We start from the raw sequence: 26,423 nt of genomic DNA, 5'->3' as shown, positions 1-26,423 counted from the left end.
ACTCTAAACTCTAGCAGAAGTAAATCACAAGCAAATCCCTCCTTGCTACATTAAATTAGTTCAATGTGGTGATAACGTAGCAGACTCGAAATAATCCTAATTGCCAGATTCCTATGGTTCTCAAATCTAGATCCTGGAATCAATCATCGTCTTTCCCGACAAGGTTAGAACAAAAAATTAATTCTGAAACACGACTTGGTTACTAAGTAGAAGTACTACGGCAAGGTCAAAGATATAAATATTGCATATTATCATCAAAAGAATTAGACAATAAAATTGAAAGACATGGCAAGAACTGCAAAACCAGTTCCAAACAAAACTCTCAGCAAATGGGTTCATCTGGTATACTGATAACTGAACATCTAAACAAAATTCTAGCACTTAGGAACACCTCATAACATACTGACATGCCGAAAAGAGATGTTACATGCAATTAACACTCTAGTCAAAGAGTGAGAAACCCATATCCTCATCCTCACTTTCCTCCTTCTCTGGCTTCTTCTCTTCCTTAGGTGCCTCTGCGGCAGCTGCTCCACCTGAGGGAGCTGCTGCAGCTGCTCCTCCACCGACAACTGCAGCAGCAACAGCTCCACCAATGATCACCTGGACCAAATCAAAAAAAAGAATCGAGCTATGTCAGACAACAGCCAGAGCTGAATCACAACTCTAAACAAGGGAAACACAAACACAAGATACATTAGGGGTCACATCATGTTGTTCAGTTATCCTATGTAATCTCATTTACTAACCTTGTTTAAAATCTCAAAATTACATTACATTAGTTAGCTATGATACTAAGACTTCAATCATCCATGTTCGACACCAAACTATGGAACGATTAATTTCAATATGGACCAAAAACAAGTAATAATTTTCATAATTGGACAAGCAAAACACCTCTCACTATAAACACATTCATATACCAATGCATATGCCGATATGCGTACAACTTCAATTACGATACACAGAGCAACTCCTATAAACTTATCACAATGAATGATCAGGTTGATCATTAGACTAGCTAGCGATCAACAAGACACTCCTTGACTAATCATGTTCTTTCGGATCGAACTGTACAGGGTCTTCAGGACAATTAAATTCGAGTCATATAGCATCTCCATCGATTAAGACATGATCAAGTTATTATCAGATTAATATATGATTATTAGACTAGCTAGCGATCAAACAAGACAGTCTTGGACTAATCATGTTCATTCAGATCGAACCTTACAGGGTCTTTAGGAATTAAACTCGGGTCATATAGCATCTCCGTCGATTAAGACATGATCAAATAATTATCAGTTCAATTTATGATCGTTTAAATTTATACTTCAAATTTTATGTTCCCTAAATTGTACTCCGTATTTCAGATTAGTTTTCGTTAACTGATGGTTCAAATTCAGATCAGATTCATTCATACCAAAGCCAATTCAAGTCACTACAAGTTCACATCATAATCAAACTTCGGATCAGATTCTAATCAGGTTCGAATCAATCCAATTACCAAAATTCAAATTCAAATCCAATTCAATTTCACAAATCAAACAAAAAAAAAACTACGAATTTATATAAATTCAGACTCCAATTCTCCAACCAACAACAAAAGAAAAAATCCAATCATAAACAATCAACTCATAAACAATTATTCAAAACCCTAAATTAAATCACAAAATCTAAGAAATCATGAGAATCCGACAAACCTGAGCAACAGCAGAGGAAGGGGTGATGTAATTGAAAGAGGATTGAACAGCGCCGGAATCACCGGAACTAAGGGCGGTTTGAACGAGCTTCCTTTGAAGATCGAAGGTGGAATCGGCGGCGGCTTCAAGGTCGCCGGAGTGTTGCTTGGCGGACCAACTGTCGCCTGATTTCTTGCAAACGAAGGTGTATACTCCCATTGTCGATTGATTTGCGAAGATAATTTAGGAGAGAGAAAAGTGAGATGGAAGTAAGATTAGATTTTGAATTACGGCTTTCGAGGAAGGAGGAAAGAGATTCTATGAGCAGAGTTTTATATGTAGTGGAACAAAACCCTAGATTGGTTGATTTTTACTGAGTAATTAATTGACTTTTAACTTTTTTTACGGAGTAGTTTTTTTTTTTTTTTTTTTTCCTTTCTTTTTGGGTGTGTGTTTGTAAGATGTTGGGGCTTTGAAGTTTAGCCCAATTTAGTTTTATGTTTCATTGACTATGTATACATCACGATTAGCCCAATTTAGTTTAGCCCAATTAGGAAAAAGAGGTCGATGGATATAAACAAGATTTCAAGGTACAATTTTGCACCCTTTAGTGGTTGTAGCCATGAACCCATATGAGGTGGGCTTGCTTGATTCATCGAACTTTAAAGCATGTGGTGTAGTGCAGATTAAATTGTCCCTCACAGTCCGTTTGGTAGCCGATAATTAATTGTTGTAGCGAAAATGAGTTTCAAGTGTAATGTAGTTCGGAAACATATAATTTCCGTAAAATGTCATCTCATCCCAAAAATGTGTTTCCTTGGCATTAGGTGGAAATGATAAGTATTAAGATAATTACACAATTTAAAGGTCGTCTTGAGTGATCATGGGAATAAACATAAATTTACTTGTGAAATTTACATACAAATTCATTTTTATTACAGTGTTTATAATTTGGTTACTAAACAAGTTGTGACTTAATTAGCTCTATGACCTTTGTTATATGTTAGAGGAGGGATTTTGTGGGTTCACAATGGCTTCGATCGCTTCTGAGCAATTTAATCTGAACATTGCTTTTCTTTTTTTTTTTTTGACAAAAGAACATAAAAACAAACAAATAACAAACAAACTAAAAACGGAAACAAAGCAAATCAAGCCGACGCGCCATCCCTACTAAACAGTGAGCTTGAGCAACTGTAGACCTTGGAACCTTCTGAACATGACACACAACCAAAGCCTCAATAACTTCCAGAAGCTCCTGTTGAATCCAACGCACAGAAATATCCTTGGGAAGCTGAGAACGAAGCAAATCCACCACAAAAGAACAGTTAGTAAGAATCTGTAAAGAATAGTTAGAACTACAAGCCTGTGCCCCACCCCCAAGATGACCATCAGAAGCCATATCTAAGAATACCCATCCAGTACCCGCATTATGACTATCAGAACTCCAGGCCCCATCAAACTTAAGACTGACAGTACAAGCATCCGAAGCATTCTCTCGAAGAACTGCAAAAGACATAGTATAAGATAATCCAGGAGGAAACTCAAGAGTAATATCATATCTGAACAACCTAGCCTCGGAACACCTATCCACCCAACTAGAAGCTAGCTCTAAAATCGATTTAGGAGAATAAACCGCAGATCGAAACCTCAAGGAGTTTCGAGTAAGTCAGAGGGCCCATAACAAACTAAAAAAAAGGACCTAGCATCAACCAGTCCTTATCATGAATAAACCTAAAAAGAACCTCGGGAAGCCACTCTTCAAAGGACTGATCTTGGGATATATTCAAGGCCAAACCACAAGGTTGGTCCTCCCATAAACTCCAAGTAAAAGGACAGTCTCGGAAAAGATGAGAAAGAGTCTCCACCTCCTGATGACAAACCCCACATTTGGATTCCACGGGCAAACCCTTCTGAGCAAGTAACAAAGCAGAAGGCAACACATTATGGATAATCTTCCAAGCAAACATTTTCCACTTCGGAAGTAAAGGCGAAGCCCAGAAATGTCTCCACCAACTTGAGTCAAGAACCAAAGGTGACCGCTGATCACCATTCTCATAACACAAGGAGCACACATACGCAGTCTTCGTGGAGAACATCCCATCCCTGGTAAATTTCCAATAAACAAAATCATCGATTCTTTCCTTTGGCCGTTCAAGGCCCAAAATTAAGCCAGCCGTACGAGGAGGAAACAACCGATGAATCATACCCGTATTCCATGCGTTCGAACACACATTAATTAGATCAGAAACAAAGGATGGGGCACCCATCCTGTTCACATAATCCTTAAATTGAACCTGAATCCCAATCTCCCAACTATCATCAAGAATACTAATGTTGGTACCAAATCCCACCTTCCACATCAAACCATGTCAAAGGGTCTGAAAACCCTGTAATACACTACGACAACCCCAAGACGGCCTGACCGTGTTGACCGTACCATGAGAAGCCAACAAAGACGGATACTTTGCTCGATACACTTTAGAAAAAAGAAGATGAGAATTATGCATAAGCCGCCAAGACTACTTATTAGCAAGGAGAGCAGCATTAAAGCAACTAAATTTTCGAATACCCAAACCTCCCAGCCCTCGAGGTAAATAAAGAGCAGATGAAGGAGATAACGCTACTCCTTTAGAGGAAGGAGAAGAACGACACCAAAAACGAGCAAGTAGATTATCAAGCTTATTACACTACAAGAAAAAGGCCCATTTCCGACGGAAAAATTCCGTCGGAACACCCTAAAATCTGTCGGAAATAGGGTTTCGTCGGAAAAGGTTGTCGGAAAAGTAGTTGTAGGAAAAAATGAACTTTTCCGACGAAAATTCCGTCGGAAACACTATTCCGACGGAATTTCCTGTTGAAAAAATATTTTCAGGCACTGCAATAATCCGTTGGAAAATTCCGACAGATTCAATTCGGTCGAAAATTTCCGACGAAAATTCCGTCGAAAAAGCTTTTCTGAAATTTAAAACAATACGTCGCGCCACCACCGGCACGACGTATCACCACCTCCAACCACCAAAAAACCCAACATCAGCCCCCTAACTCGTATCAACAATCCCGAACCACCCCACCACCCACAACCACCAGATCTACCACCCCACCCACAACCACCAGATCTACCACCAAACCCGAAAAAATTAACAAAAAAACAAAGAAAAAAATTAAAATGAAAACTTGAAACCCGAAAATAAATGAAAACACAACGAAAAAAAATTAACAAAAAAAAAAGAAAAAAAAATTAACAAAAAATGAAAACAGACCACCGCCACCACCCACCTAAAACCACCGCCGAAACCCAACATCAGACAACCGCCAAAACTTGAAAAAATTAACAAAAAAAAAAACAGCCACCATAACCACATATATTCGATCTAGTAAACTTGAAACCCGAAAAAAATGAAAACATAACAATAAAAGTTGAAATTCATACCAAAAAACTTACCACAACGATTCAAAGTCTTGAAATTGGTCTTAAAATTGGTTATATAAGGCCAAATTTGACCATGAAAACTCTAGATATAGCATTTCCATGGTCGAACTTGACCTTAAAACCACAACATGCCCGGAACTTGGTCGGGAAATACATCGGGGTGCTTCACTGCTTCGTGGGCTAGCTTCGAAAATCAACAATTGAGAAGAGATAAAGAGAAGAGAGGGAGTAGCGAAGGAGATCGAGAAGAGAGGGAGTAGCAAGAGAGGAGAGATACATAAAGAAGGTAGATGAAGAAAGAAGAGAGAGAGGGTGTGCGGCTAGAGAGAGGAGAGAGCAAAAGAAAACTGAAATGAGGCCATGAGGGGAGTGTTTTTAGGATTTTAGCTATTTATATGATTTTTTAGAAATATTATCAGATGCCTTTTCGACGGAAATTTCCCACAGGTTTAAATCCATTGGAAATTATTTTATTTCTGACGGATTTTTCCGTCGGAATATACTTTCCTACGAAATTTCCGCCGGAATTGTTTAAAATCCGTCGGAATTTTCTGACGGAATTATCCGTCGGAAATTTTGCGATTTACGACGGATTTTCGTGTCCGTCGGAACACTTCCGTTGAAATTCGGCTTATTTCTAGTAGTGTTACAAACCGTAGAAGACACTTTGAACACCGAGAGAAATTGTTCAAATTTCATTCAGGATTGCATAACACTACTTGTTGGGGATTTAAGTGATTTTCTTGTGGTTCCCTTTACTTCCAACGATTCTTAATTTTTCAATTTTTCAAGCTATTGCAACTCTTCATTAACCTTTTTTATTTATTTTGTTTTTCCACGTTGCATCCTATTACATACGAAGTAGCACAAAAGCGATAATCAATGTACAGCTTGTGAACAATGTGGAAAACAAAGTGTTTAAACAATAAAAAATAGATACATTGATTAGTAACATAAATATTTACTCTAAATAAGCGAAATAATTTACGATCTTGAAATATAATTGTTGATACCAAACTTTTGTTTGATTTTAGGTATTAAATACATGGAAATAACACCATGCAAAATTACTAATAAAGTAAAACCACATATAAGATTCAGTTATTTGGAGTTACTCAACCCCTACACGGTATCCATGTAACAAAATATAAGTAACCCTTATGAAATAAAAATAGCGGAAGGTAAACGACATTAGCATTGCATTCATCTGTACTGGTATACACCTAGTCTCCCCAATTCCAAATTTGTTGTTGAATAACCTTTTACCGCCAATTGGTCAGGTTGCGCATCAAAATTAAAATTGTTTAAACTCCTAGCGCATTTTTATAATAATCCACCTACTCCAATCCATTCCGAGCCCAACACATTCATTCAAACCCTTGTCCTAGTCCAAAAACCACAAACTATAGCACAATTTTCTCTTTTGGTTACCACAGTTCAAAATCAAGCAAAAATGAATTTTGCATATTATTGATAAATCATATATTTATATAGTTTTGTTTAGGCACGTTTATGCTAATTTTAGAGCTTTTTCATAGTCTTCTTAGTCGTTTTTAGAGTCATGTCTGCATAAGTTATCATATGTCTCTCTATAACGCTCTGTTTTTGTTTTTCTTAATGTTTCAGGTGATTTCATAGTCATTTGGAAGCTTTCGAAGTGTTTAGAGATGATTCAGATAATATTTGAATGGAAATCGATGGATCGAGTTCATTGATCAAGGGATTTATGCTCGTGGATGTTGGCTCTAAGGATTTTATGCATGGAAAATGAAAATAGCATCCGCGAGAGTCGCTATGGACCTTACGGAAGCGAATTTGAGTTAGAAACGGAGAAAAACGAAGGCTTGCAGGGTATCAAAAATGACATTTGCTCACTGTTTTGACCATAACTCGAGTTCTATAGAACGGATTGAAGTGATTCAAGTTGCGTAGGAAACTAGACTTGAAGAACTTTTCAATGATATGTTACACGCTCTGAGAAGATTCGTAGAACAGAAGCTATTAGCGTTTGAATCTAAGAAATGCAATCAGCCAACCACAGGGTTGGATGCGCCTCTGTCCCGCGCCCACTCGAAGGTTGCTGCCGCCACTGCCAGGGCGCGGGAACCACCTTGCGACCGCGAGTTTGGTCGAGTGTGGGTGAACCACGGTAGCCTTGTTTCTCTCGTTCCACATCATCAATTATCGTCCAATAATATTTTAGCTTATGCATTCATTTATTTATTTTTATTTTAATTAGCTTAGAATTAGGCTTTAGTATAAATAATTGAAAGGATTTTATTTTCTTCTATTATGCTTTATTTTCTAGAAAGAATGTTCGTTTGAGTTTTTCTTCCTCCATTGTTAAACCCTAGATATTGCTTTTGATTCATTCAATTATTGAGGTATTTCATTCAATCTTTCTTTATTTATTTTATTAATTATGAATTCAAGTCTATTTATCTCTTTTGTGTTGTTTATTTTAATTGTGAGTGAGTAGTCGTTTTCTAGGGTTAAGTAAGGGAAGCCATGTTTATACCATGATTATTTGGGCTTAATTATTTATAAATTTATGAATTATGGTTTGAATAATTCCAATTGATTTGTGCTTTATTGTTTGATTCGTGTAATTGGCTAATATCATGAGTTGATTATTTAGCTAATAAAAATTAGAATTTAAAGATCATATTTTTAGAGTCTTAATTACAATTGGCGATTTTGATTATGTTAGCGACCAAACTACATATGTTAATTCGTAAGTGTTAATTCCCGACCGTAGGATTAGCAAGTGATTTATTATTTAACCTAGTTTGTTTATTAATGGATTGTTTGCATTTCTTGGATTGGTATAAGCATGGTGGCTTGGACCGAACATATGCCATAGACCTTTATTTATTTGAGAACAACCTTATTTTAATTTTCATTCTAGTTTAGTTAATTGATCATTAAATCACTCTTCGTTTGTTGAAATAGTTTGTAATAATTGGGCAAAAACTAATAGAACATGTTTCCCTATAAGATTTTACTCGTATTTGCTAAGTCTCTGCTAACAACAGACACCGTGCACTTGCGGTATTACTTTTTATTCATCAAGTTTTTGGCACCGTTGCCGGGGAGACGGCTAGATTTCATTAGTTTTAGTTTGATTGTTTGAATTGTTTCCATTATCCCATTGGAACTTTCAGCTCCAATTGGGGCATTCTCATTTTTTTCTTTTGTTTTTGTTTTGTGCCCAGGTCAAAACGAACAGGTGACTTGATCCCTACAGATCCGGACTTGGACAAGACCCATAGGAAAATCAAGAAATAAGGGAAAGGAAAGCAGAAAAAGACCCACTCACAGAAGAGCTCTACAACACAGTTTGACATATAAAAAGAGATGACTGATAATAGGTCTCTTAATTCTTTCGGGGTACCATCCCAAGATGGCATTCTAATAGGTCTTAAAATGCCAGCAATTACTGCAAAGAACTTTGAAATTAAACCTGCATTGCTCAGTATGGTCCAACAAAATCAGTTTAGTGGTCATCCTACTAATGAGCCAATTAATCACTTGCAGCGATTTCAGCAATTATGCTCTACTGTTCATCATAAAGGATCCACTCAAGATCAAATTGAGAGTGATGTTGTTCGGATTTTCCCTTCGCAATAGAGCTCAAAATAAAGTGGTTGAACACTGTCTAGGAGACGGAGTGGAGCAAGATTTCTCAAGCACTCCTCAAAGAGTATTTCCCTCCTGAAAAACTGAAAGGATTCGACATCAAATATCAACATTTTCTCAAGAGTCAGGAGAATCTCTTAGGGAAGCATGGGATAGATTCTTAGATCTTCAATGATCATGCCCGCATCACAATTTTGAGAAGTGGAATCTTGTTTGTATTTTCTATAACGGACTAGAACCCGAGACTACATGTATTGTTGACTCTGTCGTAGGTGGTGTCTTCCTTGACAAGGCGATCGAGGAGGGGTATGATTTTCTTGCAAATCTTGCAGCCAACCATTTCTCTTCTCCAAGAGTGCGAGCAAAGAAAGGGAAGATGGAAGTTGAAGCCTATTCATTCTTGACTTCTCAGATGACTCAATTAACTGCAAAGATTAATGCATTACATGCCACTAAGGACTCCTTTCTTGTATCTGTTAATGCTATGTCTTCTCAACCTCTGCAAACTAACTTTTTTTGTGAATTGTGTGGTATACAGGGTCACTTTGGATATCAATGTGCTTAGAATTCTCAAGATACCAATCAAATGGAGCAGGTGAATGCCTTTCAACAAAGGCAACCAAATGACCCATATTCTAACACATTTAATCTAGGTTGGAGGAATCATCCCTACTTTTCATATAAAAGCAACAATGTTCAAAATCCTCAACCTCAGCAATAGTGGTCACAGCCTCAGAACCCTCAACCTCAGCAATATGTTACAAGGCCTCCACTCAATCAACAAGCACTACTAGAAAACAGGCAAATAGCGACGAAATCGTTCCGACGAACACTAAATTCCGTCGAAAAAATGAATTTTCCGACGGATTTTTCCGTCGTAATTTTTCTGTCGTAATTTTCCGACGGATTTTTCCGTCGTAATTTTCCATTTCCGACGGATTTAAATCCGTCAGAATATATTTAAAAAAAACTATTTTTTTAAAACCCTAAAACGCCCCCTTTTTCTTCACTCTCCCTTCTCTCTCCTATATATTCTCCTTCTCTCAGCTGCTCTTCTCCTTCTCTCTCTTTATTTCTGATCCTTCTCTTCTTCTTGCTCCGTCTATTCTCTTTCTTCATCTCTCTCTTTTCTCTTCTTTCCCCCTTTTCGACAATCACCAACAACACCACCGCAATCACCGACATCAATAACACCAAAATCGGCCAAGGGTTTCGCCCTTTCTCTCTCTCTTCTCATGATGAAAGCAAATTAAAGGTTTTTAGGCCAAATTCGTCCATTAAAAGCCTAGATCTAGACTTTAAAAGGGCCAAATTTGGCCTTGTTAAACCGTTTCCATGGTGAAATTCGAAGCATATTTCAATTTAAGGTATATTATATATTTTAAATTTTCGATTTTGTTTCTGTTATTTTTTTTTAAAAAAAATTTGGATTTCGATGGTGGTGGTGGGTGTGGCTTATGTGCATGTGTGTGGTGGCTGGCGATGGTTATGGTGGCTGTGGGTTTGGGTTTGGGGTGTGGGAGGGGATAGTTTTTAGATCTAGGCTTATCTTAGTTTGGGGAGAGTGGCGGCCTCAGTGGTGGTGTGGTTCGGGTTACGGTGATTGATGGTGGCCGGGTTTAGGGTTAGGGTGAATGGTGGTGTGGTTCTGGTTGCGGTGATTGGTGGTGTGGTTTGGCTGGGATAGTTTAGATCTGGGCTTAGGGTTAGTTTGGGGGTCAGTGGTGGACTGGTGGTGTTAGTGGCGGTGATGGTGTGGTTAGGGTTAGGGAGCCAGAGCTGGATGTGGCTGATGTAGGGGGTAGTGGTGCCGTGGCGGTGGTGGTCTCCTAGGGCTAGGGTGGTGACACGCTGCGCCAGGGGTGGTGGGCTTTTTTTTTTTATTTTGGCTGGACCATTTTTTGACGGAAGACTGTTCCGCCGGAGATTTACGACGGATTTTTCCAGACTGGAAACTTTTTTCCGACGAATGAATTCCGTTCGAAAAGGTCAATTTTCCTACAAGTCGCAGGTACCAATATCCAAAGGCAACCTGGCCACTTACCGGGACAACCTGGCCCTAAGGAGACCGCATATGCTATCACTACTCGTAGTGGTGTTAGCTATGAAGGGGTTCATATGCCTATTGATGATGCAAATCTTGAGAAGGAGACTATTGAGGTTGTAGAGAAGGCCTTGGATGATGTTCCCACCTTGAAGGATAGGAAAGCTAAAACAAGTGATGCTGGGAAAGAGAAAAAGAAAGGTTCCGAGCCTCCATCCATCGAGCCAAAGCTGTCATTCCCACATCGGATGCAAAAGACCAAGATAGATCAACAATTTGGTAAGTTCTTGAATTTTATCAAGAACCTTGAGGTAACTGTTCCTTTTACTGATTTAGTATCTCAAGTTCCGATGTATGCGAAGTTTTTAAGGGAAATGGTTACTAAGAAGAAAGACTTTGGTGGTGTAGAAACAATTGCTCTAACCTTAGAGTGTAGTGCTATATTGTAAAATAAATCCCCATCTAAGCTTAAGGACCCTGATAGTTTTTCCATCCCATGTCATGTAGGTGCATTATTCATTGATAAAGCTTTATGTGACTTAGGTGCTAGTGTGTCTGTTATGCCTCTATTTGTTTGTAACAAGTTGAATATGGGAGATTTAAAATGCACACAAATAACCTTGCAAATGGCGAATCGTTTTATAAAATATCCTTTAGGTGTTCTAGAGGATGTCCCCGTTCGAGTTGGAAAATTTTCCATTCCTGTTGACTTTGTAGTTCTGGATATGGAGGAGGATAGGAATATCTCGATCATTTTCGATAGACCTTTCTTGTGTACTGCAGGTGCTGTAATTGATGTCAAGTCTAGGTCTCTTACTTTGTCTGTTGGTGATGATACAATGACTTTTAATTAACCAATGCGATGAAGTCTCCTATGCTTGAGAATACTTGTTGCAGGATTGATGTGCTGGATGAGATTGTGAGAGATGATACGCCTCGTGAGTTAGCTAATGACCCATTAGAAGTTGTTCTCACCCTGGAGGTGTATGAAGGAGAAGAAGATGTAGATATTGACTCCTTGATTCGTGACTTGGATGTCCCTAATATTGAGGGGTTTGAGGTAACGTAAACTATTTGTTCTACTTCTGAGTCACAAGTAAAAAAGGTGGAGATAAAACCTTTGCCTTGTCATCTTAAATATGCATTTCTTGATGATAATGAGGAATGCCTTGTAATTGTTAGTGCTAAACTCGATGACTGGGCTTCGCATGCATAAAAAGGCAATCGGGTATTGCATTGACGATCTTACAGGAATAAGTCCTAATTTTTGTACGCGTAGAATCAGATCAATATGGAAGAGAATCATTGCCCTTGCATCCACTACTAAAAAACCAGTGAATTGCGACCGCCAGTGCCGGTCGCAAAATATGAGAAAAACGGTCGCAATTCCCAATTGCGACCGTCACCAGTCGCAAAGGCTTAGTCGTTATTTTGTTGGTCGCAAAAACAAAAAATTGCGTCCACTTGGCGTTCGCAAATCATATTGCGACCGTTTTTCTTATTTTCAACGACTGTTTTTGAAGCTGACGTAATTAGTTATTTGCGACAGGCTGAGCGGTCGCAATTTCATAGGCGGTCGCACAATCCTGGGAACTGCGACAGGTCCTGGCGGTCACAATTTCCAGAAAATTACGACCGCCTAAGACGGTCGCAAATTCCTGGGAACTACGACAGGGCATATGGCGGTCGCAATTTTTAGAAAATTATGACAGGCAACAAAACGGTTGCAATTTCTCAGAGAATTGCGACTGTTCGCGACGGTCACAATTTATTAAATCAACGACAGGTATAGACGGTCACAAATATGATATGACAATAATGAAATTTTCATATAATTACAATTTGCATTATCGATGCCATCCTAACCTGAACCTATAACCTGTTATCATATGAATTAATTTTAAAATTAATATAAAATAAAAATAAAATGCATTATTCATATAAATAATAATATTAATAATTAAAAAGTCCAAGTTCGAACAATACATACAATAATAATGTTCAAGTTAAATTAATAATAATAGTAATTAGTTAGTAATAGTTTTATAAACTTAACTTAAAAACTAAGTTAGGCCTATATGAATAAGTAATGGCCTATGTTCATTCAAAAAATAGATAAGGCCAACATGTGACAATATAATACCAATTTAAGGCCTATATTCCCCAAAAAAATAACGAAATGGCCTATATCCCCCCCAAAAAATTTAAGGCCTATATTCCCCCAAAAAAAAAAACCTAAAGGCCTATATTCCCCCCAAAAAATACTAAGGCCTATATCAACAATACTAATCTAAGAGCTTTATGAACAAAAACTACGACACCGGAGTCTGGTGACCAAGCCCACCACCACTCATGTTCGGGTCAACTTCCTTACGAAGCTTAAATGGAGGACCACCTTAACAGTTAGAGAACAAGTTCTGCAACATTGTCTCCATCTTTTTCAAGCTTGCGAGTGCTTCTGGTCCATATGTTGCCTTAGCAAAGTGTTGAACTTGTTGCAACAGCCCGTCACCGGATATTATGTGAGGTGGTGTCCCCTTTTCAACCTTATTCTTACAAAAAGCAATTTTGTTGTTTCGAAAAGGATGTTCGGGAGGAAGAAATTGGCGGTGACAATCAAACCAAGACATTTTACCACCATGTTCAAGCCAAAAAGCTTTTGATTTGTCCAAGCAATATGGAAATGCTTTTTTACCAGCTGTTGCCCAACTAGAAAACATACCATAGGATGGGAAATCACTTATAGTCCACAAGATTGTTGCACGCAAATTAAAGATATTTCTTTGCGAGATGTCTTAAGTTGTTGCATCAACATCCCACAGTTGTTTCAATTCTTCAATTAACGGTTGCATATATACATCCAAGTTCCCCTTTGGATTTTTAGGACCAGGAACGAGCAAAGAAAGGAACATAAATGGTTTTTTCATGCACATCGATGGAGGAAAGTTATAAGGGGTCAGAATAACTGGCCAACATGAATACTGACCCCCAAACTTGCCATTAGGAGCAAACCCATCAGTACACATACCAAGTCTCACATTTCTAGGTTCGGATGTGAAATCGGGGAAGGATCTATCCAAGTGCTTCCAAGCTTCACTATCACTAGGATGCGCCATTGTGCCTTGGACTCTTGGATTTTTGGAATGCCAGATCATTTCCTCCACAAAGTTTTTTGTTGCAAACAACTGTTGTAGCCTTGGAGTGATTGGAAAATAGATGAGTTCTTTTATTGGAACCAATGACCTCTTTGAAGTCCTCTTGTATCTATCCCTTTTGCACACTCTACACTTATCTAACTCAGCATCAACTTTCCAAAATAACATACAACCCTTTGGGCCTGCATGGATCTTCTTGTGCGGAAGCTCAAGTCCATTAAGAATCTTCTTTGTATCATAGAATGTTTTCCCCATCTTGTTATTGTCGGGAATCGCTTTGTTCAGTAATGAAGAAAACCCATCAACGCACCTATGGGGCAAATTGTATTCCGACTTCAAAGATACAATTCGTGATGCCATTTCTAGCACAGACATGGAGCTACCTTCGTACAGTGGTTGCTCGGCAGCCTTTAAAAGCTCTTGAAATGCTTTTGCTTGAGCATTTGGCTCTTCATCTGAACCACTAGTAGTATCGTCACCTGGTGGTTCATGGTTACTCCAAAGAGCATCGAGAACCATTTCATGGTAAGTATTTGGTTGCTCTACACTTAATGTAGGGAACCCTTCACCATGAGAAACCCACTCATAGTAATCAGGTATAAACCCCTTTTTGTACAAATGGAGTTTTACTATGTTGGCATCATGAAGACATCTATTCTTACATAACAGACAAGGGCATCTTACTTCATCTATGCCCGGGCTCTCAGGATGAGCTTCACAAAACCGTATGAATTGTTCAACACCTTCCACAAACTCTTGCCTAATTCTACGGGCATTACCGCCATCGTATCTATCGTACATCCACCAACGCTCTTTCCTTTTCATGGTGACAAATTCTACAACACTATAAAAAACAAATCACATTAATCATTCACACCGAACTTGTATTCATTACAATAATGGCATACGATACAATTAGAATCGAAATGATATCCAAAGGTCCTTATCATGACTTGAAGAGGAAAGTTGATTTCACATTCTTTATTAAGAGATTTAAACATATGTTATGTCACATGATTCTAACTTGATAAATATTTATAATTTTTACAACATGTTTTCTAAAATACTTATTATATATAATTTACAATATTGATTAAATTATTTATAACTTACACTAATAAATTATATTTATCCAATTTCAAAGTAAATTGATGTAACATTAATAAAATCAAAGAAGCAATATGATTTGTATAGTTAACAAAGATGGGAGTTTGATAACAAAAATCAAAATATAAAAATATTAAAAAAAAAAAACCACATGTAACCCTTCATGAAAAAACAAAATAATTTACAAAATACATTATAGAACCATAAGACAAATTAATGATCAAAAGATTATCATAACCCCTTAAACATACATATTTCTAATAAAGCCATTGTAATTCAATAAGAATCATTTTTTTAAAAACGAAAACTAAATATATCCAACACATGAGTTCATATCATCCAATAGTCCTACATTGGACATGAAGCAAAATACATTTATATTCCAATCAAAACACATCCAAGTTCAAGCCTACACACAATAAAGCGTAAAAAAATCCAACAATGGAACAAGCTATCAATAGCAAACCTCTTGCTAATACTAAACTGACCATTTAAGAATCACTAGGAAAACCCTCTTAAACAAGTAGCACATTCACAAAGTAAATCAATGATAATAAACTGAAATGAAAATGCATCTAATAAGGATGTTTTTTTTTAAATATAGACCACAACTCCATAAACAACTAACATAAATATGAATCATATTGCACAAGTAAAAGAAGTAGTTAAATAAGAAGGGAAGAAAACACACACTGGAGGAGTTGACCGGAAAAGCAGAGGCAGCGACGAAGGTAGTCCTGGTATATGGTGGTGTTACACTTTTAGGCAGGGTATTTATAAAAGGCAAATTTGTAAAAAAAAAACCTTTTAAATGCACCATTTTGCAAAAAAAAAAAAAACCTTATAAAAGCTTTTTGGCAAAAGAAAACCAGAAGTTAATCTTTTTTGTTAAAGACAACCTATGCCTCTAATTCACGTAATTAAGCTCTAATTTTTTCCTAATTACTCTCTAACTCTCACTTAGCCCTTTATTAACTAAATTAATCTATAAACAAATATAATAATAAAAACCACCATCCCTACAACCAACCAACCACCATCACTACCACCAGCCAGCCTTTCCTCCTCCTCTGGCAGAGTGGCACCAGCCCCCCTCCCCCAATCGAGTCACCGCCCTGAACGGTTAAACCACCGGTGGGCCCACTCCCTTTCCCCCTTACCCCCGCTGCAATCCTCCCCCTTCCTTAAACCCTAACCCCGACAATTCCACTAATGATTTCTTCTCTAACTGAGACATCAATGATAGCATCAACATCGAGTGGCGGAAGATCCTTAGCGACGCGGCGACGACGGAGAGAAAGAAGGAGACAAAGAGTAAGTCAAGGAGAGACAAGGAAAAGGGAGAAGAAGCGTAAGGCGGCTGCTCGGTGTTAGGGTTTAGGGAAGGGGAGGGTTGCAGCGACAAGCGGGGAAACGAGAAAGGTAGGAGTGTTGCCGGAGGGGGGTCGCCGGGATTAAGGGGTTGAGGGGAGGGGGCTGCAGCCATGGGAGGGGGAAAAGGAGGGAGTGGTTGGCTGGTATGGTGGTGGGGGTGGTGGTTTTTGGGTATTTATTTATTTATTTATAAATTAATTTAATTAATAAATGGTTAAGTGAGAGTTAGAGGATAATTAAAAGAAATTAGAACTTAATTAAGTGAATTAGAGGCATTAGGCTGTCTTCAACAAAAAAATTTCACCATCGGGTTTCCTTTTGCAAAAATGTTATAAATCGGGTTTTCTTTTGCCAAAAAACTTTTAAAAGATTATTTTTTCGCAAAATGTTGCATTTAAAAGGTTTGTTTTTGACAAATTTGCCTTTATAAAAAAAACTTTAAAATAAAAAAAAATAACTACACACGACTTACCTGGTGGCGGCGACGGAAAAAAAGAGAAAAAAGGAGGAGGGATGGGCACAAGAGGAATCCGGCGACGGTGGAGCTACAAAGGGGGTTAAACTGCGACCCACAATTAGCTATTTCAGACAAAATAACGAAACAGAGAAAAAAACTAGAAAAACTCGAAGATATGAAAGACCAAATACTCAACCAGCCATAAAAGTTCAAGTTCTAGCAAGATTTATAAAGCTCAATCTAAAATTAAAGATGGTCATTTCTTTGGTTGGTTACTAAGACACGAAACACTATTAAATGCTTATTTAATTGATTCAAGACAGAAAAATTTCATTACATCCAAAATTAATCTAAAAAAAGTTGTAAACTTCACTGAGATTAACATATAGATGATGCCCCAAGGTCCCATGCTTCTATAATAGATGTCCAGTTAATAGTGTTCCTCTCTGCAATCTACTCTCACTTAGATTTCTAGTACTACTAATCCCAAGTATATAACACCCCAATAGTATAACAATTATCAAAAAGAAAGATGAAAATTTCAGTTTAGTAGAATGGGTGATATAAATCATATTTTACACTAGGTCTTAAATTCACTTGAGAAAACTCTAAAAAGAATTGTTTTAACAAGAAAAGCATATGTAAACTAAGGAAGGTACAAGGAAGTATTTGCAATCGACGAGCAAAGACAACCTGTTAGCTGTCTTTGAGCTTTTATTTCAGGGTTTAGTGGTTGACAATGGTAAAAATATGGGGAGTGAAGTTGAGCTTCAGGAAAAAGAATGGTTTGACGAGGGTCGCATATTAAATTGATACCAATATACACACAAAACCATAACATCAAGGGGAAAGAACAAAATTTAAATGACGATATTGTTGAATCACATTCATCTATACTTATTGGTAAGGGTAAAGTGAAATTACTAGCTCTTAACAGTCAACTTATGGGCTGTTATCTTCACCTAAAGAAGATAATCTACTAATAATAAGCTTATACAAGTAAAAATCAGTTTCTTTATAAAAAATAGTTTAATTAGTCAAAATCACTATTAATAAATAAAAATCAACTTCTTAAATCAAACCAAGTTTCAGTTAGTAATAAAACGTTTAATCAGCATAAATAATCTCACTTTGGTAAAAATCAAGTGTAGAGAACAAAAAAAATAGACATGAAACTTTTTTAAAGGTGAAAAGGGTTATGACCTTAATGTCCTAACCAATGGTCACCTAAAGGCATCCTTATTTCTGTTTGTCACAGACAGAATCCTCAAAAGTTAATCGTTAACGGCAACTCTGTTATTACTACTGTTGCAGCTTGGAAAGATAACAAGTCCAGCCATTGTGGCCGTCTATAGAATAAGAAACCTAAAGGCATCCTTAATGTCCTAACCAATGGTCACCCAACGCTTATACCATCATACATTGAGAGATAATACTCACAAATTTGCTAAAAACAATTAGCTACAATAGGGTCTAAACATGAATTCTTTTAATATCAAGCACCAAAACAAAAATGAACATAGATAACTCTCTCTTTACTAATTAAACTATTATCAAACAGAGCAAAGTGAATTCAAGAAATTCACATATTCAATTCCAGAAATTCACATTTCCAACCTAATTTTGAAAAAAAAAAATTACAGCGACTAACCTGACTTAACTCGACGGAAAACGGAGGAGGGACTGAGATAAGAGGAACACGGCAAAGCGACGACGGTAGAACGAGTGGAGAATGCTCGTCGCCGGAGAATCTCTTCGTTGTTTCCCTCCCTCTTTCCATCTTTTCCCTTCTTTGTTTCTTCTTTCCCCTTCCCCTTTCAAATGAAATATGACCAAACCAATTAAATTTTAATTTTTTTTAAAAAAATTATGACCGGTTCTACGACAGTCAAACTGATCGTAATTATTTTTTAAAAAAAATAAATTAAATCACACATTTTCAACGACCGTCACAAAGCTCGCAAAAAAATAAAAAACGGTCGCAAATAAATAATTTTACGGCAGTCTTCTAAATGATCGTAATTAATATGAATTATTGCGACCGTTTTTATAACAGTCGCAATAAATCGGTCGTAAAATCACCGAATTTTAGTATTGATCCAATCACAACGTCGATTGAATCCTAATATGCAAGAGGTGGTGAAAAAAGAGGTAATGAAACTTCTTGACGCGGGCATCATCTACCCTATCTCATATTCTAAGTTGGTGAGCCCGGTACAAGTCGTTCCTATGAAAAGGGGGACAACAGTTGTTAAAAATGATAAGAATGAACTAATTCCTACTCGTGTTGTCACATTATGGCGTATGTGTATCAATTATCGCAGGTTGAATACAACCACCTTAAAAGATCATTTCCCCTTACCTTTGATAGATCAAATGCTTGAAAGATTAGCAAAACATAGTTTTTTCTGTTATTTAGATGGATATGCAGGATTCTTTCAGATTCCCATCCATCCGGAAGATCAAGAGAAGACGATGTTCACATGCCCCTATGGTACATTTGCTTATCGCAGAATGCCATTTGGGTTGTGTAACGCCCCTACGACATTTGAAATGTGTATGATGGCCATTTTCTCTGATTTCATTAAGAATATCATGAAGGTATTTATGGATGATTTCAGTGTTTATGGTTCTGACTTTGATATATGCTTGCATAATCTTTCTAAGGTGCTTAAACGTTGTACTGACGTTAATTTGGTCTTGAATTGGGAAAATTGCCACTTCATGGTCAATGAAGGGTACTTGGTCATCTTATTTCCGATCGTGGCATCCAAGTTGACAAAGAAAAAATTGAGGTGATTGAGAAACTTCCCCCTCCCGTGAATGTCAAGGGAGTGAGAAGTTTTCTTGGTCATGCGGGGTTTTATCGCCGATTTATAAAAGATTTTTCAAAAAATAGCAAAACCCCTCACTCAAATGTTGCTTAAGGATTCCACATTTGAGTTTACTGATGCTAGTATGGAGTCTTTCAACAGGATTAAAGAAGCATTGATAAGTGCTCCAATCATACAACCTCCGGATTGGGATTTACCAATCGAGATCATGTGTGATGCGAGTGACTATGCTTTGGGAGATGTGCTTGGACAACGAAAGAACAAGGTTTTTCATGCCATCTACTATGCTAGTAAAACCTTGGATGAGGCTTAGATGAATTATTCCACCACTGAGAAAGAGCTCCTAGCTATTGTGTATGGTCTTGACAAGTTTCGAACTTACCTCATTGGTTTGAAAGTAATTTTTCACACTGACCATGCCGCTCTAAGGTATCTCGCTCCTAGAAAAGAAAAAGGTTAAACCGAGGCTCATTCGATGGATTTTGTTCCTTAAAGTGTTCGATTTAGAGATTCGAGATGAAAGGGGTGCCGAGAACATTGTTGCAGATCACCTCTCTCGATTGAGATTTCAGTCTACTTCAAGTAGCCCTATAAATGACTCTTTCCCTGATGATCATTTATTATTTGTTTGTTCTATATCTCCATGTTATGCTGACTATGCTAATTTTTGTGTAGGTGGTTCACATCCTCTGGATTTGACTTACCAACAACGCAAGAAGTTCTACCATGACGCTAAGAGGTACTTTTGGAATGACCCTCATTTGTATCATAAGTGTGCTGATGGAATGTTTCGGAGATGTGTAGCAGATTGGGATACTCATGGTGTCCTTCATCATTGCAATAATCTACCTTCTAGCGGACATCTTGGTTCCACTGCAACTGCCTACTGAGTGCTTCAATGTGTTTTCTATTGGCCCTCATTATTCAAGGATTCTCATGCCTTTTTCAATGCATGTGATGAGTGTCAAAGAACAGGAAATATATCGAAGAGGCAAGAGATGCCGTAAAATGAGATTCTTAAGGTCGCGCCCTTTGATTTCTGGGGCATTGATTTTATGGGACCATTTCCCTCTTATTGTGGGAATCGGTACATTTTGGTTGTTGTCGACTATGTCACCAAGTGGGTCGAAGCTATTGCGTCGCCTACTAATGATTCGAAGGTTGTTATGAAGCTATATGTTTAAAAAAAATATCTTTTCGCGCTTCGGAGTCCCAAGAGTTGTTATTAGTGATGGTGGTTCTCATTTCCACCAACTAACTTTTAAAGCTCTTCTCAAGAAACCTTGAGTTATTCACAAGGTTGGCTTGGCCTATCATCCTCAAACGAGCGGCCAATTTGAGGTTTCTAACCGATAAATGAAGAGAATCCTTGAAAAGGTAGTCTATAAATCTCGCAAATTTTGGTCATTGAAGTTGGATGATACATTGTGGGCATTGCAAGCGGTTTACAAGACTCCGTTAGGGACAACTCCGTATCGATTGGTGTATGGCAAAGCTTGTCATTTACCGGTTGAAATGGAATACCTTTCACAATGGGTCGTCAAGGAGATTAATTTAGATCTAAAGAAGGCCGGTGAAGCGAGACTTCTTCAATTGAACGAGTTAGATGAGATTTGGCTGGATGCTTACGAGAATCATAGGCTCTACAAGGAGCAAACGAAGAAGTTTCATGATAAGATGATCCAAAAACAAGAGTTCAAGATTGGTGACAAGGTGTTGCTTTATAACTTAAGACTTCGGCTCTTTCCTAGAAACCTTAAGTCTAGATGGTCCTTCACAGTCACCGATGTCAAAGCATATGGAGCCATAGAGGTTGCTAGCGAAAACGGCACAAAATTCAAGGTAAATGGACAACGTTTAAAGCTATATACCGAGGGTGATTTCATCAGCAAATTGGAGATGATTTATCTCTCCGATACACCAATTGATGCTTGATACTAAGGTAAGAAGTCGAGCTTACGACTTTAAATGGGCGCTTATCGGGAGGCAACCCGATTTCTTAATTTTCTTGTATTTTCTTTTATTTATTTTTAGTTTTCTTATAGTTTTACTTTACTTTTGCTTTTCTTCACTAACATTATTAAAAAAAATGGTGAAGGTTAAAAAAGAGTAGAAAAAAAATCGCAGCCCACCCCGCGCCCTCCCAACCCCCTTCGCAGCCCTGCCAGCCTACAGCCGCGGGTTTTGGCGAAGCAACCCAACAAAAAAAATTAGAAAACAAATTAAAAAAAAAAGGAAAAAGAAAGAGAGAGAAATGGAGAACGACAATTTCACTTTCCCCCTCCCCCCTCTCTCTCCTTTCCCCTCGCCACCTCCACCACAACCGCTGCCCCATCGTAGCCCCCAACCCACCGGCGACCACCGCCCCTTCTCTCTCCTATCACCATCTCTCACCATTATCCTTCTCTTCCTTTAAATTTTCAAAAACCCTAAATTTTTAAATTGAATTGGGATTTCAAAATTGAAGGTGTGTGACATCAAATTGGAAATTTTGGAGGTATCATTGGACTATTATAAGAGGTTTGACATATTTCTGATGCACCATTCTCATTGTAGTGGTATAAATTCCAAATTTTTCATCTCTTACTATTCTACAATTGTGCTTATTCTTGAGTTTTAACCTTTTTACCATCTATTTTCACAAGTTGGTGTGGTAGTGTTGGTTTTGTGTACATTCTTTGTGTGGATTGATTGTGAATTATTTTGGGTGACACATATTTGGCTTTGGAATATTCTTGTTCATTGGTTTGTGATTCCTTGTTGATTAAACTTCTCATCACTCTCACCATGAGGACAAGAACACAAACCACTTCGACACCCAAGCCACTCTATGACCCTAACACATACTCTTGAAAAATCACAAGAAAAAACCACCCACCAAACCCACAAACGACCTACATGATCAAAGCCAACATCCACACCTAAAACACCATCTAGAGTCCAACCTCCACCTCCATCACCACTAACTCCACTTTCTTGGTTAACCGAGAGTCCCAAAAACAATGTGCAAAGAAGCTTAAAGATCGAACCATAGGACACACTCTTTACTTTTCTCTCTCAGGCGCTAAAAGGCTTGGGTTTGAATGGTTTTTTGATAGAATTGCAAGAGCACATGGGTGGAGTGAGGTCCTTTGTATTGATAATGATATTTGTCCATCACTTTGTAAGGGAGATGTGGTATTTTCTTTGGCTGGAAATGAATAGATAATGTCATGGGATGATGTGAATACGACTTTTGGATGGCCGAATAAAGGTGTCATGGGTCCAAAAGAGATTATGAAATTCAAGGGAAATCCAAGCTACTCTCTCTTTGACTCGAGCACATTTTAGAAACAAATAACAGGTCGAATAGATTGGGAGTCCGGTGTTAGCAAATCTAGTTCTATTGGTTGTCCAGCTCTTCGCATGCTACATTTATTTATCCTTCAATTATTTTGACCCAAGAGTGAGGTCGGCCAGGTAACTACATTGGACTTAAAACTTCTATGGTGGTTCACTAGATCTCATGGAAATGCGAGCCTCAATCTCACCAAATTCCTCATTAAAGCATTTTTATGGGAGCGGGATATGAAGAAAGGTGATATATCCATGGGTGGATTCGTTTTAGTGTTGTGTGCGGCATTAGATGTTGATTTGAAAACTAAAGAGACAGTTGAATCCACCAACTACATCAATCAGGCTGCAATGGATAGATTTAGTTGGCTTTTTCATCAATCCAAGGGTCAGTATGTTTGGTTTGTTAAGGGTTACCGAAGTTCCGATGCAAAGTTGGTGTACGAAATTTTCCCGAATGATACACCCCATGATGCAAGCAGTCTAAGTTGGAAACAACGTGAGATCACCGAGCGAATAGAGGATTCTGTTCTCAAACGACTCACCACCATTGAAGGATAGGTACAAGATCTATATGCTGAGATTCATGATTTGCGTTGCCATGTTGGAGCTCCCAACGCCACTGTTTCCGCTGTTGTCAGTGCTACCATACTAATGGTAGTAACAAGTCACTTTGAGTGAGCCATGCCTTTCCTTTCTCCTTTGTATGCTTGTACACAGTGAGGACACTGTGCTTCATTCTAGCTTGGAGGAGGGATACTTATCTTTAATTGCTTTCATAGTGTAGATTTAATTACTTTCTTAGGACTGTTGTACGATTTGTACCATTCATTAGGAGTGGGAGTTTACATGCAACGAAAAAAATGTATTTGCTTTCTTAGTTTAGTTATGTTTTCGAATAATACATTCTTGTGCCTATTTTCCATTTGTTTTACTTTGAACTGTGTGCAGATTAGATTGACTCTCTTGAGCTTCTTCTCATCATAGTTATGATTTTGAAATTTGGTCGGTGTGCTTTATACATTGATAACTACGTAGCAATGTAGCTTGCCATTAATTGGTTTGTGGCAAGATGTTTTGCTCTTTTTGAGTCTATCTAGTCAATATTTTTGTAGACCCCAAGCCATGTGAGTTTTTGAAACCTGATTCATTGACTGTCACATTTATAACAATCTATATTTTTTTTTATGTGTGATAGTTCCTGGTGCAACTCTGATCTTGATTTGCCTTAAGACTCGTAGTAATTTGGTTATGGTGAGCGCATGATTGAAATGATAAAGGTCTTTCTTCTTCTTAATTTGAGCTTCCAAAAGTTATTTTTTGTACATTTGCTCCCTAATTGCTACCCATGTTGAGCTTTACCCTTCATTGAATTAGCCATTACACAAGCCTTCGGCCTTAATTGGTTACTATTCCCAAGCCTAGCTTAGGGAAGTGGTCTATTGTGATTTGTGGTTTTTATTTGGCTAAATATATGCTTTGTGGTGCAAGAAGGAGATTTTGAATGGAAGCTCAAGGTTGTAAAAAAAATAAATAAAAAGAGAAAGTAGAATAAATGGGGTATGAAGAAAAAGAGAGAATGAAGGAATGAAAAAGAAAAACAAAGAAAAAGAGAGAATGAAGTAATAAAAAAGAAAAAAAAAAGTTGAAGAAAGAAAGGAAGAAGAGGAAATCAAATTACTTTGGTGTATAGTGATTTTTGTTTTGGTTTTTATGGTGTATGGAGAGGCTAGATGCTAATCAAGGTTATCTTCGACATGCATTTTGTTGTGTTGTTATTATATACTATTATTACCACTCTCCCAGCTAGTTCAACTCTCACATTTTCCAAAATGTTTATCCTACCTCTCACCCCAGCCCCATTACAACCCTCATAAAGACCTCTTAATCTCCGTGCAAAAGTTATGATTGAGTGAACTGAGTTTTGAGTCAAAGATAAAGAGTATTTGTTGCATTTCGAGCCGACATGGTATAGGTTGAGTGTTTGTATAACCCCAAGCTGGTAGGGAACCTCTCGTGCTCAACTTCAGCATATCTCAAGAAATCGGCGGACAATAGCTTAGAAAAAGACTATTTTTGGCCTCTAGATTGGAGAGTTAATTGCAAGACTATGAATGCTACGTGGTTCTATATGTATCCGAGCCAGATTTCAGTTTCGCTAACTTTGGTTTGATTGTTTGTTCGAGAGTCGAGTCGGTCTCATTCTGGTTCCCTAGAAGTCTTGTTTGTCTTATTTCTCCGTCTTGAGTCTAGTGTTGCTTAGGGACAAGCAACGGTTTAGCTTGGGGGAATTTGATAAATCATATTTATATAGTTTTATTTAGGCGCGTTTATGCTAGTTTTAGAGCTTTTTCATAGTCTTCTTAGTCGTTTTTAGAGTCATTTCCGCATAATTTATCATATACCGTTCTATTACGCTCCATTTGTGTTTTTCTTAATCTTTTAGGTGATTTCATAGTCATTTGGAAGCTTTCGAAGTGTTTAGAGATGATTCGGATGATATTTGAATGGAAATCGATTGATCGAGTTCATTGATCGAGGGGTTGATGCTCATGGATGTTGGATCTAAGGATTTTATGCATGGAAAATGAAAATAGCATCCACGAGAGTCGCTATGGACCTTAAGGAAGCGAATTTGAGTTAGAAACGGAGAAAAACGAAGGCTTGCAAGGTATCAAAAATGACCTTTGCTCACTGTTTTGAACATAAATCAAGTTCTAAATATTTTAGTGAAGTGATTCAGGTTGAGTTGGAAACTAGACTTGAATAGCTTTCCAATGATAGGTCACACCTCCTGAGAAGATTCCTAGAACAGAAGTTATGAGCGTTTAAATCTAAGCAATGCAATCAGCCAACCGTAGGGCTAGCTGCGCCTCTGTCCCGCGCCCATTCGAAGCTTGTTGCCGCCACTGCCAGGGCGCGGGAACCACCCTGCGACCGCGGGTATGGTCGAGTGTGGGTGAACCACGGCATCCTTGTTTCTCTCGTGCCACGTCATCAATTATCGTCCAATAATATTTTAGCTTATGCATTTATTTATTTATTTTTATTTTTATTAGCTTATTAGAATTAGGCTTTAATATAAATACTTGAGAGGATTTCATTTTCTTCTCTTATGCTTTATTTTCTAGAAAGAACGTTCATTTGAGTTTTTCTTCCTCCATTGTTAAACCCTAAATATTGCTTTTCATTAATTCAATTATTCTGGTATTTCATTCAATCTTTCTTTATTTATTTTATTAATTATGATTTCAAGTCTATTTATCTCTTTTGTGTTGTTTATTTCAATTATGAGTGAGTAGTCGTTTTCTAGAGTTAAGTGAGGGAAGCCATGTTTATACCATGATTATTTGTGCTTAATTATTTATAAA

At 37.7% G+C, this 26,423-nt stretch overlaps 3 protein-coding genes across 3 annotated transcripts; 1 reads left to right on the top strand and 2 right to left on the bottom strand.

Annotated features, from left to right (window-relative positions):
* Window positions 1–213: 213 nt before the first annotated feature.
* Window positions 214–2,016, bottom strand: LOC110704152 (60S acidic ribosomal protein P3-like). The gene is made up of 2 exons (XM_021881933.1): window positions 1,701–2,016; window positions 214–603 (listed from the first exon to the last, which is right to left on the bottom strand). Exons 1-2 carry the CDS (start codon window positions 1,896–1,898, stop codon window positions 442–444), a joined length of 360 nt encoding a protein of 119 aa, XP_021737625.1. The 5' UTR covers window positions 1,899–2,016; the 3' UTR covers window positions 214–441.
* An 11,172-nt stretch (window positions 2,017–13,188) lies between these two features.
* LOC110704118 lies at window positions 13,189–18,665 on the bottom strand. The gene is made up of 4 exons (XM_021881896.1): window positions 18,537–18,665; window positions 16,901–17,007; window positions 13,613–14,791; window positions 13,189–13,501 (listed from the first exon to the last, which is right to left on the bottom strand). The coding sequence occupies exons 1-4, from the start codon at window positions 18,663–18,665 to the stop codon at window positions 13,189–13,191; spliced, it is 1,728 nt and encodes a 575-aa protein (XP_021737588.1).
* A 2,410-nt stretch (window positions 18,666–21,075) lies between these two features.
* LOC110704117 lies at window positions 21,076–21,654 on the top strand. Its single transcript, XM_021881895.1, has one exon. It carries the CDS (start codon window positions 21,076–21,078, stop codon window positions 21,652–21,654), a length of 579 nt encoding a protein of 192 aa, XP_021737587.1.
* Window positions 21,655–26,423: the final 4,769 nt, after the last annotated feature.

This window comes from Chenopodium quinoa, unplaced genomic scaffold (assembly GCF_001683475.1).
Source record: "Chenopodium quinoa cultivar QQ74 unplaced genomic scaffold, ASM168347v1, whole genome shotgun sequence".
Classification (NCBI taxonomy): Eukaryota; Viridiplantae; Streptophyta; class Magnoliopsida; order Caryophyllales; family Amaranthaceae; genus Chenopodium; species Chenopodium quinoa.
Note: the sequence above shows the minus strand (reverse complement) of the source record. Positions and strands in the feature narration are given on the sequence as shown.